Below are 12,083 nucleotides of genomic sequence, written 5' to 3' on the forward strand. Positions count from 1 at the left end.
TGTCGCTAATTTCCTGGACTGAGTCCGTTTGTCCGCTAGTCCAAGCGTTTTCCACCAATGGTGTGAGACCAGGGTCACGCTCCCATGCAAGCTCGTATTTAAATGACTTTTGGGGCCGTCTGCATGGCTCCTCATGCACGTACTGAACGTATAGCGGTAGATGATCGCTGGTTGCTGCATTTTTTGTGTTCAAGTACTGCTGATGGAAACGCAAGCGACCACGCGGGATTAGCTACTCCTCTGTCCAGCCGCACTCTAGTTTATGTCCCTCCAGACACTTTCTTTTCAAAAGTCCATCCACTTCCAACATAGCCTATATCAGTTAGGCCACATGTATCCAATGCATCCCTGAATGTGTCCATTTGCGCTTGGCTTCTATTTCCAACTCCATCGTGCTCATGTGCATACAACACCTCGTTAAAGTCACCTAGGGCAAGCCAGGGTATATCGTTTGTGCCTACGATTCCCCTAAGCGTGTCCCATGTTTTGTATCTCTCATTGACCTGAGCTTCACCATAAACAAAAGTGACCCTTGTTTTGACATCCAAAAGGTCATTCAACATTGCATCAATGTGATACTTCGAGTAACCAACAATCTTAAGATTTATTTCCTCGTTCCAAAATATTCCTAAACCACCACTTCTACCAGAACTGCTTACAGCAAAACTTTTATTAAAGCCTAAGGTGCCAGCCAAGCTTTCAACTCTAGTTCCCTCTATTTGGGTTTCCAACATACATAAGACAGAGGGGGCAAACTGCCTCATGAGATCACGAAGCTCATGAACCGTCGCGGGTTTGCCAGCCCCGCGACAGTTCCAACATAGGAGACTCATTGCGCATGGCGAGACCCCCCTTGGAGGCCCGCCAAACGCGCATCAAGGTTTTTGTTGATCAAGGTGTTCTTCCCAGTATTTTTCTCTGAATTTGCAGAACTCAGCTTGTTCCTCTTTGGTTCTTGCACCGTTGAGGGGCTCGTTGGTATCTCCGGGGGAGGCAACAGCAGCTGCTTGCTTGTGTTTCCCATCACACCAAGGACTTGTTCAGCTGCAGCGACCCCTCTTTTCTTGTTGTTTTCTCCATCGCTCATAGCCACATCACTGTCATGACCATCGGTGCCCAAGTCATTGTATCCATCAACAGCGTTAGGTTGGGGCGGGCCCCGGCCCCGGCCTCTGCCAGACCAGCCTCGGCCGCGCCCTCCCCGTCCTCCTGAACTGTCAGCTGCTCCTCTTCCTTCTCCCGGACCTCTCCCAGGTCCTCTTGACCAAGTTGCTTTTAAATCTTTGAAGAATAGCGCCTTAGGAGGGTGAACTCCGTCTCCACATTCCTTGAAAAGATGCCCAAGGTATCCACAAACAGCACACCAGTCCGGGAGACGCTCATACTTCACCCTAAAGATGACCCTTTGGACTGTGTCTTTCTTCTTTATCACCAGCGAAACTGTGTTCTTGAGAGGTTTTGTAACATTAATTCTAACTCTGATCCTTGCAAAGTTACCTTCAAAATCATGCGACTTGGTCTCCGCATAGATGAACTCTCCCACTGTTGCAGATAAGGCTTTAATCTTAGGGTAGAAGCCATCCGGAAGATCATGAATCTGCATCCAAATATCAATTTTGTTTAACTCTATCGAGGAGGGCTTTGTGATCCCGTCGTAAAGCGACAGTACCACCGCCTTCCCTTTGAACGTCCAAGGTCCTTCCTCCATCACCCGTTCCCAGTCGCCCAGGCAACCGAACTGCAAGGTGTAGAGGTTATCTTCCAATGGTCTGATTTTCACGTCCTTCGCCAGATCCCATGCAGAGCGCATGTTCCTGAAAAACCAATACTGACTGTAGGTTCTCTCCGTGTGGACTCTGGCGATCGCCATCCATCTGGTGGCCTCTTCCGGGATTTCCTCATCTTCCACTACTACATCTTGGAGATCCTCTTCCTTCAGACCCACCTCCTCCATCATCGCCTCCAGATCAGTTGTTTTGGTGCCCGATCCCGATGGCGTTCCTTCCATTAGATCTCTCGCTCGAGGTTCCTGATCCCGCGAGCGGTATGTTCCCTAGCCAGAAACCCTACCCCCCACCGTCAGCGAGGGCTACACACCCCGGCGACCCTGGCGGGAGGATAGAGGGAGGGGAGATCGGTTCTCTACGGTGGCGCCGTCGGCGTCACCGAGAGGATGGTAAACCCTAACGAGAGGGGAGACATCGAGGACTAAACTACTCGTGCCACAGCATCGTTGCAGAACTGCAGGATCCAGCCAAGTATTAATTTGGATGCATTTATGAGGAGGCGTGGGGATAATGATGGAGCCCAGTAGAGCCGAGGAAGTAGGCCGGCCCAACAGAGCCCAGTAGAATGAGAAAGAAGTATGGTCGAGCCGGCCACCTCCCTCCTCCCTCCAACAGCGGCACCGGCGACTCCAAGTCGACGCCTCCTCCTCCTCCTCCGCGCCGCCGCCGCCGCCTCCCCTCCTCCGACTCCGACCAACACACCGGTCCGGTGTGTCTACTCCCCTCGTAAGCCGCAGCAGCGCCGCCTTCCGCCGCCGAGTCTCCCCTGTCCGCTCCCTCGCCAACAACACCGGCGGCGTAAGTCCCTCCCCTCCTCTCTTCATTCCTTGGATGGATGTCTCTCTCTGCCGTAACCCTATATCTATCTCTGTATCTTAGTCTGAAAGTTCATTAATTTCGCATATCTTCTGCATTGCATAAACAAACAAATACGTACTCTTTGCTTCGTCATGTTTGTTTACAGCCGAATCGTATGTACAGTAGTAAGCACTACGATTGGATTTTCTTTGACACATGGTTGCCAATCCCGCAAATCCAATCATTTGCCCTGCCCTGCTCTGCTCTGTTCCAACTTCCAACACAGTTCCACTTTCATTTGTTTCTTGGATAAATATAAATACGGCAGCTTTGTTTGTCAGAACTCAGAACTGAAGATTTCATAATATCTTGCATTTATATTTTGTTGTAACAATCCTTTTCCTCCTACTGTCCTACAGGACGGTGTCCTCACGACTCAGATGTCTTTTGATGCCACAACAAAGGATTACCTGTGCTTTCTTTGGCGGGGGTGCCGCTGTCGCTTCTGGTGCTCAATAATATCTCGTCATTGGATTTGATGGTCACCGTTTCCCCCAATGGAAATGGCGCCGCTCCCTCCTGGATACCGGTTCCAACCAACCGATGTTCAACTCATCCTCTACTATCTAAAGAGGAAGATATTGGGTAAAAAGCTGCGCCGCAATCCTGTTACAGAAATCGATATCTACCAATTCGCGCCCTGGGATCTTCCTGGTATATTTTCATTTATCCCCCCTCTTGCATTACTAACACCTGAAAGTACTGCATAACCACATGTTTGTGTTCACATGCGGCTGTCAAGCATGCTACTTTGCACAAGACTGACCTACAAACTCTTCTAACTGTTTGTTCAGGGAAATCTTCAATGCCAACTGGGGATCTTCAGTGGTATTTCTTTTGTACTTGCGGCCGGAAGTACCCTACCGGGTCAAGAACTAACCGTTCAAACCAAGCTGGGCACTGGAAAGCTACTGGAAAGGACAGGAAGGTGGTGTGTAATTCTCGGACGGTTGGGATGAAGAGGACGTTGGTGTTTCATGCTGGCAAGGGACGCAAGGAGAAAAGAACTGACTGGGTCATGCATGAATATAGGCTGGTCGAAAGCGAAGTACTTAATGCTCGTGTTACACTGGTATGCTTCTTTGCTGTCTTTGTACTAGTTTCAATATCACTCTTCTATGAAATGGGTTTCTTGCTCCAAACGCACTTGTTTACGGAGTTGTTTGGGAAACGAATGAAACTTGTATTCATGTTTACCGAACTATAAAAGAGATCAAACTTTCAACGTATGGATGATTCAGCAAACATAGCATGCCATGCATGATTCAGCAAATTATCGCTCAACATGTGTCTGAACTATTTAATGTTGAGTAAAATGCAAGTTTTCCTTTTCCAGTACAATCTGAAGCGTTTCCAACATACATTACAATGCACGTGGCACCAACGTACATTGAGTGCTCCTCGCAAAAAAAAAACATACATCGAGTGCTCCAAAGATTTTGGGAAGTGCGCTATAAGTAGCAAAGATAGAAAGCTCCAAACAGCAAGAAACAAACTGTGTCATAATCAAAGAATTGCAGCCATTATCCACTCCTCAAACTGAAGGAGTTAGTTAGTTTATTCTTCGACGGAGAAAAGTTAGCCCTGATGTGATCTTTTTCCGTTTTGTTACTAGCAAAATGTTTGGTAGCTCCACTTGTACTGCAAGCAGTATGTTGATTTATTGTCTATCTGTTATTGCAGCACGATTTCGTTCTCTGCAAAGTCTATCAGAAAAGCGGTCCAGGTCCCAAGATTGGGGAACAGTATGGCGCTCCATTTGAGGAAGAGGAAGAGGAAGAGGAAATGAATGATGCGAATGGGGACGCTTCCTGTTTGTCCCATTCTTCCGCACCTGGACCAAGCCATGGTGGTGTGTTGAACTCTGTGGGTGAATCAGTTAGTGATGGCGCCAGGGTTTCCTTGAGCCTTTTGTCAGCAAATAACGGCAAGAGCTCCTCGAGTGGTGTCCGTCCTGACATGGCTTCTCATCCGGATGTTAACTGGGACAGGATACATATACAACAGTTAGCTGATATTCTGGGTTGTCTCTCTACGAATCCTGTAGGCCAAGATGGTCCACCGGTAAATTTTCTTTCTGTCTCTTGCTATCTGCTGTATGCTCATTCTGTCAACTCGATCTTAACTTTTTCTTTGGTTTGGATGCAGTCTGATTCAACCGCTTACCATGACACGGAAGCATTGTTTGACGATAGTGAAGCTATATTTGACATAATGGACCAAGTTGTGCCTTCTTCACTGGTTAGCCTCTGCAAGCAGTGTGACTCGTGCGGCGTGCGGCTGGTCGACCCTTTTCTGGAACCGGTGGCAGGCGAACTGTACCTGGAGCTGAATGACCTGCGGTTGTGCCATGCCGGCCATGTTCCAGACGGCAGCAGCCAACGGTGCATGCCATGAGGGCCATCTAATGGATTAAGGCAACGTCCATAGTAGCAGCGCGGCCAGTGGCACCGTATCTGCAGCAGTTTCTGGATCAGGGGCACCGTGTAGCTAGAAGAAGTGAGGCTTTCATTCGTGGTTGTGCATTAGTCATCTGTCAAGTAAGTAAAGTGGGATCTCTGGGGTATGCTCGGGTAGTCAGTAGGTAGGTAGGTTTTTTTGGTCGGCAATCGAAGGATCTGCAACCCTTTTTTGTTGTGATGAGGAGGCAGATAGATATGGAACGTATGAGGAGGAGAAGATGTGAATATTGGGAGCGGAGGGTCCTTCCCTTGAGTTTGTCAAGTGACTGGATGGCGATCGCAAGTTGAGGTGTGAGTTATATCTACCATGTCACGGAATTTTAGCTAAAAATTCAACTCACGCCTAGAGAAAAAAAAGACAAATCGTGACATGAATGCTGTTAATTTAAACTGGGCTGTGAATTGGTCCTGTTTGCACTACCACAGCCGAATTTGGTATGCTTGTTTTGCCTCAAAAAATAAATAAAAATGGTATGCTTGTTTCTCTTGCTGTGAGTTGAGTTTACAACTGAAATTTTGTACAACTGAAATTTTGTACTCCCTCTGTAAAGAAATGTAAGAGCGTTTAGATCACTAGAGATCTAAACGCTCTTTATATTTCTTTACGGAGGGAGTAACACGTTAGATGTGTGCTATTTCTTTATACTCAATTATTTTCATAATTCTCCATAACTTATAGTACACGTTTTCGTTGTTCGGTGCACTGGTAGCACAGAAACTCTGGGTGTAGGTCGAGGTACCGGGCGGATGTATCTGGTGCACCGGGGCAATTGGTGCTACCGATGCATCACTCCCCGTTGCGCATTAAAATATGTTCGAAAAAATCCAGAAAAATTTAGAGCATTGACACAACGTCAATGTTTGTTGTCACAAAAATCTAAATCAAAATTCGAAACATTGTTCAAGATATAGAAATAATAAATTTGACACTGAATAGTACATAACACAAGTTGGGATTCACTTTTGGCCTATTAGCACATTGATGTCAAATTTCTCATTTTTGTATCTCGAGCAATATTTCGAATTTTGATATGAATTTTAATAAAAACATACATTGATATTGTGTCAACGTACTAAATTTTTTGGATTTTTCAAACATTTTTTAATATGGAACGGGGCCCGGTACACCGGTAGCATCAATTGCCCCGGTGCACCAGATACATTCTCGAGGTACCGGTGCATGCTCTCTAGGTTGACATAGCAGGTTGGTTGTATGTACCGGGTAAGCCACAAGCGGTCGTTGCTGCAAGACCAGCAAACCGAAGCTTCTCTTCAGTGTGCCTTCTTTCAGCCATCGAGGTGCCCCGAAAGCTATAGACCAGCAAACTGAAGCTTCTCTTCAGTGTGCCTTCTTTCAGCCATGGAGGTGCCCCGAAAGCTATAAACCATGGACAGTGGTCACACCAAGAAAATTGTTCGGGGCCAGTCTCTCGGAGTTGGGGTTGGGCTTCATTGGCAAGAAAAATCCGTCAAGAATGAGATCTCAAATGCTCGAACATCTCTTGGTACTAATGATATAATAATAGCTTCAATAATCACTGTTGTGTGTAATGCTCTCTTTGGTTTGTAACTTACCGTGATCACATGTGATAATTACTATTATTGGAATTGCACCTGTACTCGGTAGTGTATAAACCAAATATAATACTCTAGAAGGGGCGTGCGTGTGTTCTTGTTCTTGTTGTACATGGTTAGTTACTTGAGATTGATCCCAATATGTATAGCTATTATTATAAACCAAATATAATACTCTAGATTTTGATTCTCTTGCTGTGAGTTTAATTTACGACTGAAATTTTGTAACACGTTAGATTTTTTTTTTAGAAAAAGAGGATGACCCCGGGCGGGCGATGCATACGGCCACTTTTTATTAATTATTCTCACAAGACCTTACAAAGTCATACAATAATAAGACTAAAGCCACCGTCTAAGCAACAACTGTCGCTACTCCTATCCAATTGATGAAGGGGCACTGATAGTCTGGGCCTAATACCAAACAGACATCGCAGCCAAACCTAAACATCTAAGACCTGAGGTCCCAACCAGAACGCCTGCCGGGTATGGGGCACCTACCAGTCCGGCGCACTCCTCAACCAGGATGCCTGCCGGGTATGAGGCCGCCGCCCACCTGCCACCAATCCATCTTCAGTGCTGTACTGCTGCACCACCTTGCCCGGCCTCTCTGCCATCAACGCCACCACGACGCCTGATAATGTCACCCTCCTGCGCGAGTCCCTCGCCACACATTGGGCGCCGAGTCTCCACTGCGCCACGCCGCCGAGATACGCCACCATTAAGTGTAGGATGAATCACCGCTCCACCAGATATTCCGTTCACTGGTCCCTCGAGCCCGTGTACACCTCCAAAAATGACGCCACCAGAGGGAAACCACACAATAATGCCGCCGTCATCCGATCTACTGATCTAGGGTTTCCCCCCGGAGGTAGCAGATAGTGGCCTGGAACTTCTCAACAGCGATACCTTCAACAAGGGAACGACACCGAATAGTGCCGCCATCGCCGGCCTCGGCAACAGCCGCGAGCAGGTCTTCACCCAGATCTGTTCCAATGGCCTCCATCAAGCGTCTTGTGCACGGATCGTCCACCACCACGGCCGCCGCGTCGCCCGTCGTGAGTCCACAGCCGCCGACACATCCTCCGCCGTCCGGGGCCGATGCAGCCCTCGCTGGCCGCCGGAACGAAGCCACCGAGCCCCATCGAGGGCGGCCAACGGGGGCGGAGAAGTTAGATCCGGCCAAGCCCTGCCAGGATCCGGCCTCTCCCCGCGCTGAAGCCATTCCCGCGGCCCTGCATCTCGCCTGCGCCCGAGGCGATGCAGGCAGCGCATGCGCGCGCAACGCCGCGGAGAGGGGAAACGCCCCGCCGCCACCTTCCCTGGGGCACACGCGGACTTCGCCAGCGGCCCCTCCAGCGGCGGCGAAGCGAGGGAGGGGGCGAGGGGGACCTGGCGGTGGCGGCGCTAGGGTTCCCCCAAGTCGCCCGGGGCGACGCGGGGGCGGGATTTTCTTAGATGGCCTGTAACATGTTAGATGTATGCTATTTCTTTATACTCAATTATTTTCATAATTTTCCAGAACTTATAGTACAAGTTTTCATTGTTCGGTGCACTGGTAGCATAAAAACTATGGGTGCATGCTTTCTAGGTTGACGTAGCAGGTTGGTTGTATGTACCGGGTAAGCCACAAGCAGTTGCTGCTGCAAGACCAGCAAACCGAAGCTTGTCTTCAGTGTGCCTTCTTTCAGCCATCGAGGTGCCCTGAAAACTAGAAACCATGGACAGTGGTCACACCAAGAAAATGGTTCGGGTCCAGTTTCTCAGAGTTGGGGTTGAGTGCCGGTGCCGCAACACAAGGGATTGAACCAGCCATGGATGATGGATGCGATAGAGAGATGATGTGGCCTCGATACCATATAAGGTTTTGAGGCTGGAAGCATGTGCCGTTGGGCAGGGATGCGTACATGTTATATGGAGCAATCAGATTACATAGATTTGGTTCGTTAGCTTGAGCTTGATCCACATATTAGCTATACAGAGATATGGATCAGTCTCAGCTAACTAACCACCCACAACAACACACGCACACCCCTAGGCCTTCTAGATTAGATATTCGGTTTATACACTACCGAATACACGTACAATATCTCCAACAATATTAATCATGCTAAGTTATAAACCAAAGAAAAGCATTACATGCAACAATAATCATTAAAACCACTATTTTGAACAAATTTGAACTAAAGCATGACACTTAATTTGGGAGAGGATAGTAGGTACCTACATAAGCTCCAACATTTGAGACCTCATCCTTGACGGATATTTCTTTCCAGTGAAGCCCAACCCACGGCCACGTGCATGTAAGCTTGATCATACATGTGGTCTGTAAATGAGAACCAACCAATCCTCCATTTTCTCTTGAACAAAAAGCCACAAAAGACAATCCACAGACCTACTACAAATCCTATGCACATGCTGAGGTATAACGAAACCACATCACTCATTCCTTCATTATGCTCTTGAGGAGCGTATGGAATTATGTCACTTCGTGAGCAATTCCTTGGGACAGGTTGACCACATAGACCTGGGTTGCCAATATATATGGACGCTTGGTCCTCTAGTGTTCTTAATTGGTTCCCGGATGGTATAGTCCCAGTCAGATCATTATATGACAAGTTCAAGCGGGTTAGTGACGTTAGAGATGATATGCTTGTAGGGATTTCACCAGAGAGCCCATTGTGCGAGAGATCAAAAGATTCCAAAGCTTGTAGCGCACCGATGCTTTGAGGTATTATGTCAGTCAGACTATTCCAGGAGAAGTTTAAGTTCTTTAATGCAATGAGCATGCCAATTTCCTTAGGAATCTGCCCTGTCAAACTGTTGCTAGAAAAATCAAGGTTTACCATGTATGCTATACCTTTGGTATATTCAAGCACTTGACCTTTTATCTCCACCTCTACAGTATAAGCATCAGTGGACATGGCCTTACCAACTCCACCAACTACAATATAATTGACAAGGTCAAAAAGGCCACCACTATTATTGGAAGTAAAAGTCATAGCTTTGAGATTCCCAAGTGATCGTGGTATGTTCCCTGAGATGTTGTTGCATGCAATGTCTAAAAATTGAAGCCCCTTCATCCTAGTTAGTTGACTAGGGATGCCGCCAGAGAACATGTTTGAGCGCAAATTTAGAAGTGCCAATTGTGGCAACTTTGACTCAATCCATGTTGGTAAGCTCCCAGAAAATTTGTTGTATGCCAGATCCAAAAGTTTTAGCTCTCTGCATTTATGAAGAAACAACGGGAATGCTCCTAAAATATGGTTGTTGTTCAATTTAAGCAAGGTAATAGTTGAGGTATCGAATCCTCGAGAGCAACTGGGCAATCGCCCATCTAGTAGGTTTTTTGATAGGTCTAAAAATTTCAACTGTTGCAACTGAAGCATGGAGCATGGAATAGTTCCTGAAAAGGAATTATTGAAGAGAAGGAGTACTTCTAGCATTGGTGATCCTATAACTGATGGCAGTGCGCCTGACAGATTGTTTCCGGAGAGGTCCAAGTATAACAGACTATTTGGAAGTTTTGGAATTGGGCCAACAATCTCGTTAAAACTGACATCCAGTATTTGCAAGGAAGATAATAGGTTAGGAAGCATGTCAACAAGCGATTTCTTGACAAATCCAAATATTCAAAGGAGGGATTAACAATCCAGAGAGGTATGCTATCATGTATGCTTGTGTTCGAAACATCAAGATAAGTGATCATTGGTTGGTTAAGCCAAGATGGAAACTTGGGCCCTAGTATACAAGATCTAAAGCCCGTGTAGGATAAGTTGAATGGAGCTTTCCATGTACTATCGACCTTCACAGTTAAGGAATTACCAGAGATATATAGGGTTTGTAAGGTGACCAGATATGTGAAAAGGTTTTTTTGAAACCTGGACCGTAGAATAATCGTTCTACGGTATTTTCAATTATATTAATAAATATTTACAAAAAATTTATATATGTGAAAAGGTCCTCGGTGATTGTACCATGTAGGTTGTTGTGGGCCAGCGATAATTCTTTCAAATTTATAAGTTCGCGTATACTAACGGGTACCTCTCCAAACAGCTCGTTGTTGTCGAGGTCGACCGTGACCAGGTTGCTAAAGTGCCCTAACTGATGGAGTAGCTCTGCCACCTCCATGGTGATGAAGTTGGTGTCTAATATGAGCTCTTGTAGTTTCTGTAGTTTTTGAAGGTCAACGGCACCATGCCAGTGAATCTGTTCGAACCAAGATATAGTTTCTGAATGGAGGTCAAGTTGCCCACCGTGTCGGGGATTGGCCCATTGATTCTGCAACCAGTTAGGAAGAGATTTTGGAGGCTGGGCAGATCCCAAAGCAAATTTTTGGCTCCAAGAGATGTGTTGAAGGTGTTTGAAACAAGGCTGAGGGTCTGCAGCTTTGTGAGATTGGAATGCGCCGGGGGATACATAGAATTCTGAAGCCCACAATAACTTAAATCAAGGTCTGTCAAAGAGGGGGGCATGTTGATGGTCAAGACCACCAGTTTCAAGAAAAAGGGTAAAGGGAAGAAGAAGGGGAACTTCAAGAAGAACGGCAAACAAGTTGCTGCTCAAGAGAAGAAACCCAAGTCTGGACCTAAGCCTGAGACTGAGTGCTTCTACTGCAAGCAGACTGGTCACTGGAAGCGGAACTGCCCTAAGTATTTGGCGGATAAAAAGGATGGCAAGGTGAACAAAGGTATATGTGATATACATGTTATTGATGTGTACCTTACTAGAAGCTCGCAGTAGCACCTGGGTATTTGATACTGGTTCTGTTGCTAATATTTGCAACTCGAAACAGGGAATACGGATTAAGCGAAGACTAGCTAAGGACGAGGTGACGATGCGCGTGGGAAATGGTTCCAAAGTTGATGTGATCGCCGTCAGCACGCTACCTCTACATCTACCTTCGGGATTAGTTTTAGACCTAAATAATTGTTATTTGGTGCCAGCGTTGAGCATGAACATTATATCTGGATCTTGTTTGATGCGAGACGGTTATTCATTTAAATCTGAGAATAATGGTTGTTCTATTTATATGAGTAATATCTTTTATGGTCATGCACCCTTGAAGAGTGGTCTATTTTTGTTGAATCTCGATAATAGTGATACACATATTCATAATGTTGAAGCCAAAAGATGCAGAGTTGATAATGATAGTGCAACTTATTTGTGGCACTGCCGTTTGGGTCATATTGGTGTAAAGCGCATGAAGAAACTCCATACTGATGGACTTTTGGAATCACTTGATTATGAATCACTTGGTACTTGCGAACCATGCCTTATGGGCAAGATGACTAAAACGCCGTTCTCCAGAACAATGGAGCGAGCAACAGATTTGTTGGAGATCATACATACTGATGTATGTGGTCCCATGAATATTGAGGCTCGCGGCGGGTATCGCTATTTT

The 12,083-nt window shown here is 46.4% G+C and overlaps 1 protein-coding gene across 1 annotated transcript; it reads left to right on the plus strand.

Moving 5' to 3' along the window:
- The first annotated feature begins 2,391 nt into the window (after nt 1-2,391).
- LOC109739755 (NAC domain-containing protein 13-like) lies at nt 2,392-5,590 on the plus strand. Its single transcript, XM_020298811.4, has 5 exons — nt 2,392-2,585; nt 3,005-3,299; nt 3,440-3,717; nt 4,329-4,709; nt 4,794-5,590. The coding sequence occupies exons 2-5, from the start codon at nt 3,143-3,145 to the stop codon at nt 5,040-5,042; spliced, it is 1,065 nt and encodes a 354-aa protein (XP_020154400.1). The 5' UTR covers nt 2,392-2,585; nt 3,005-3,142; the 3' UTR covers nt 5,043-5,590.
- The last annotated feature ends 6,493 nt before the right edge of the window (nt 5,591-12,083 follow it).

The sequence above is a fragment of the Aegilops tauschii genome, chromosome 6, assembly GCF_002575655.3.
Source record: "Aegilops tauschii subsp. strangulata cultivar AL8/78 chromosome 6, Aet v6.0, whole genome shotgun sequence".
Classification (NCBI taxonomy): Eukaryota; Viridiplantae; Streptophyta; class Magnoliopsida; order Poales; family Poaceae; genus Aegilops; species Aegilops tauschii.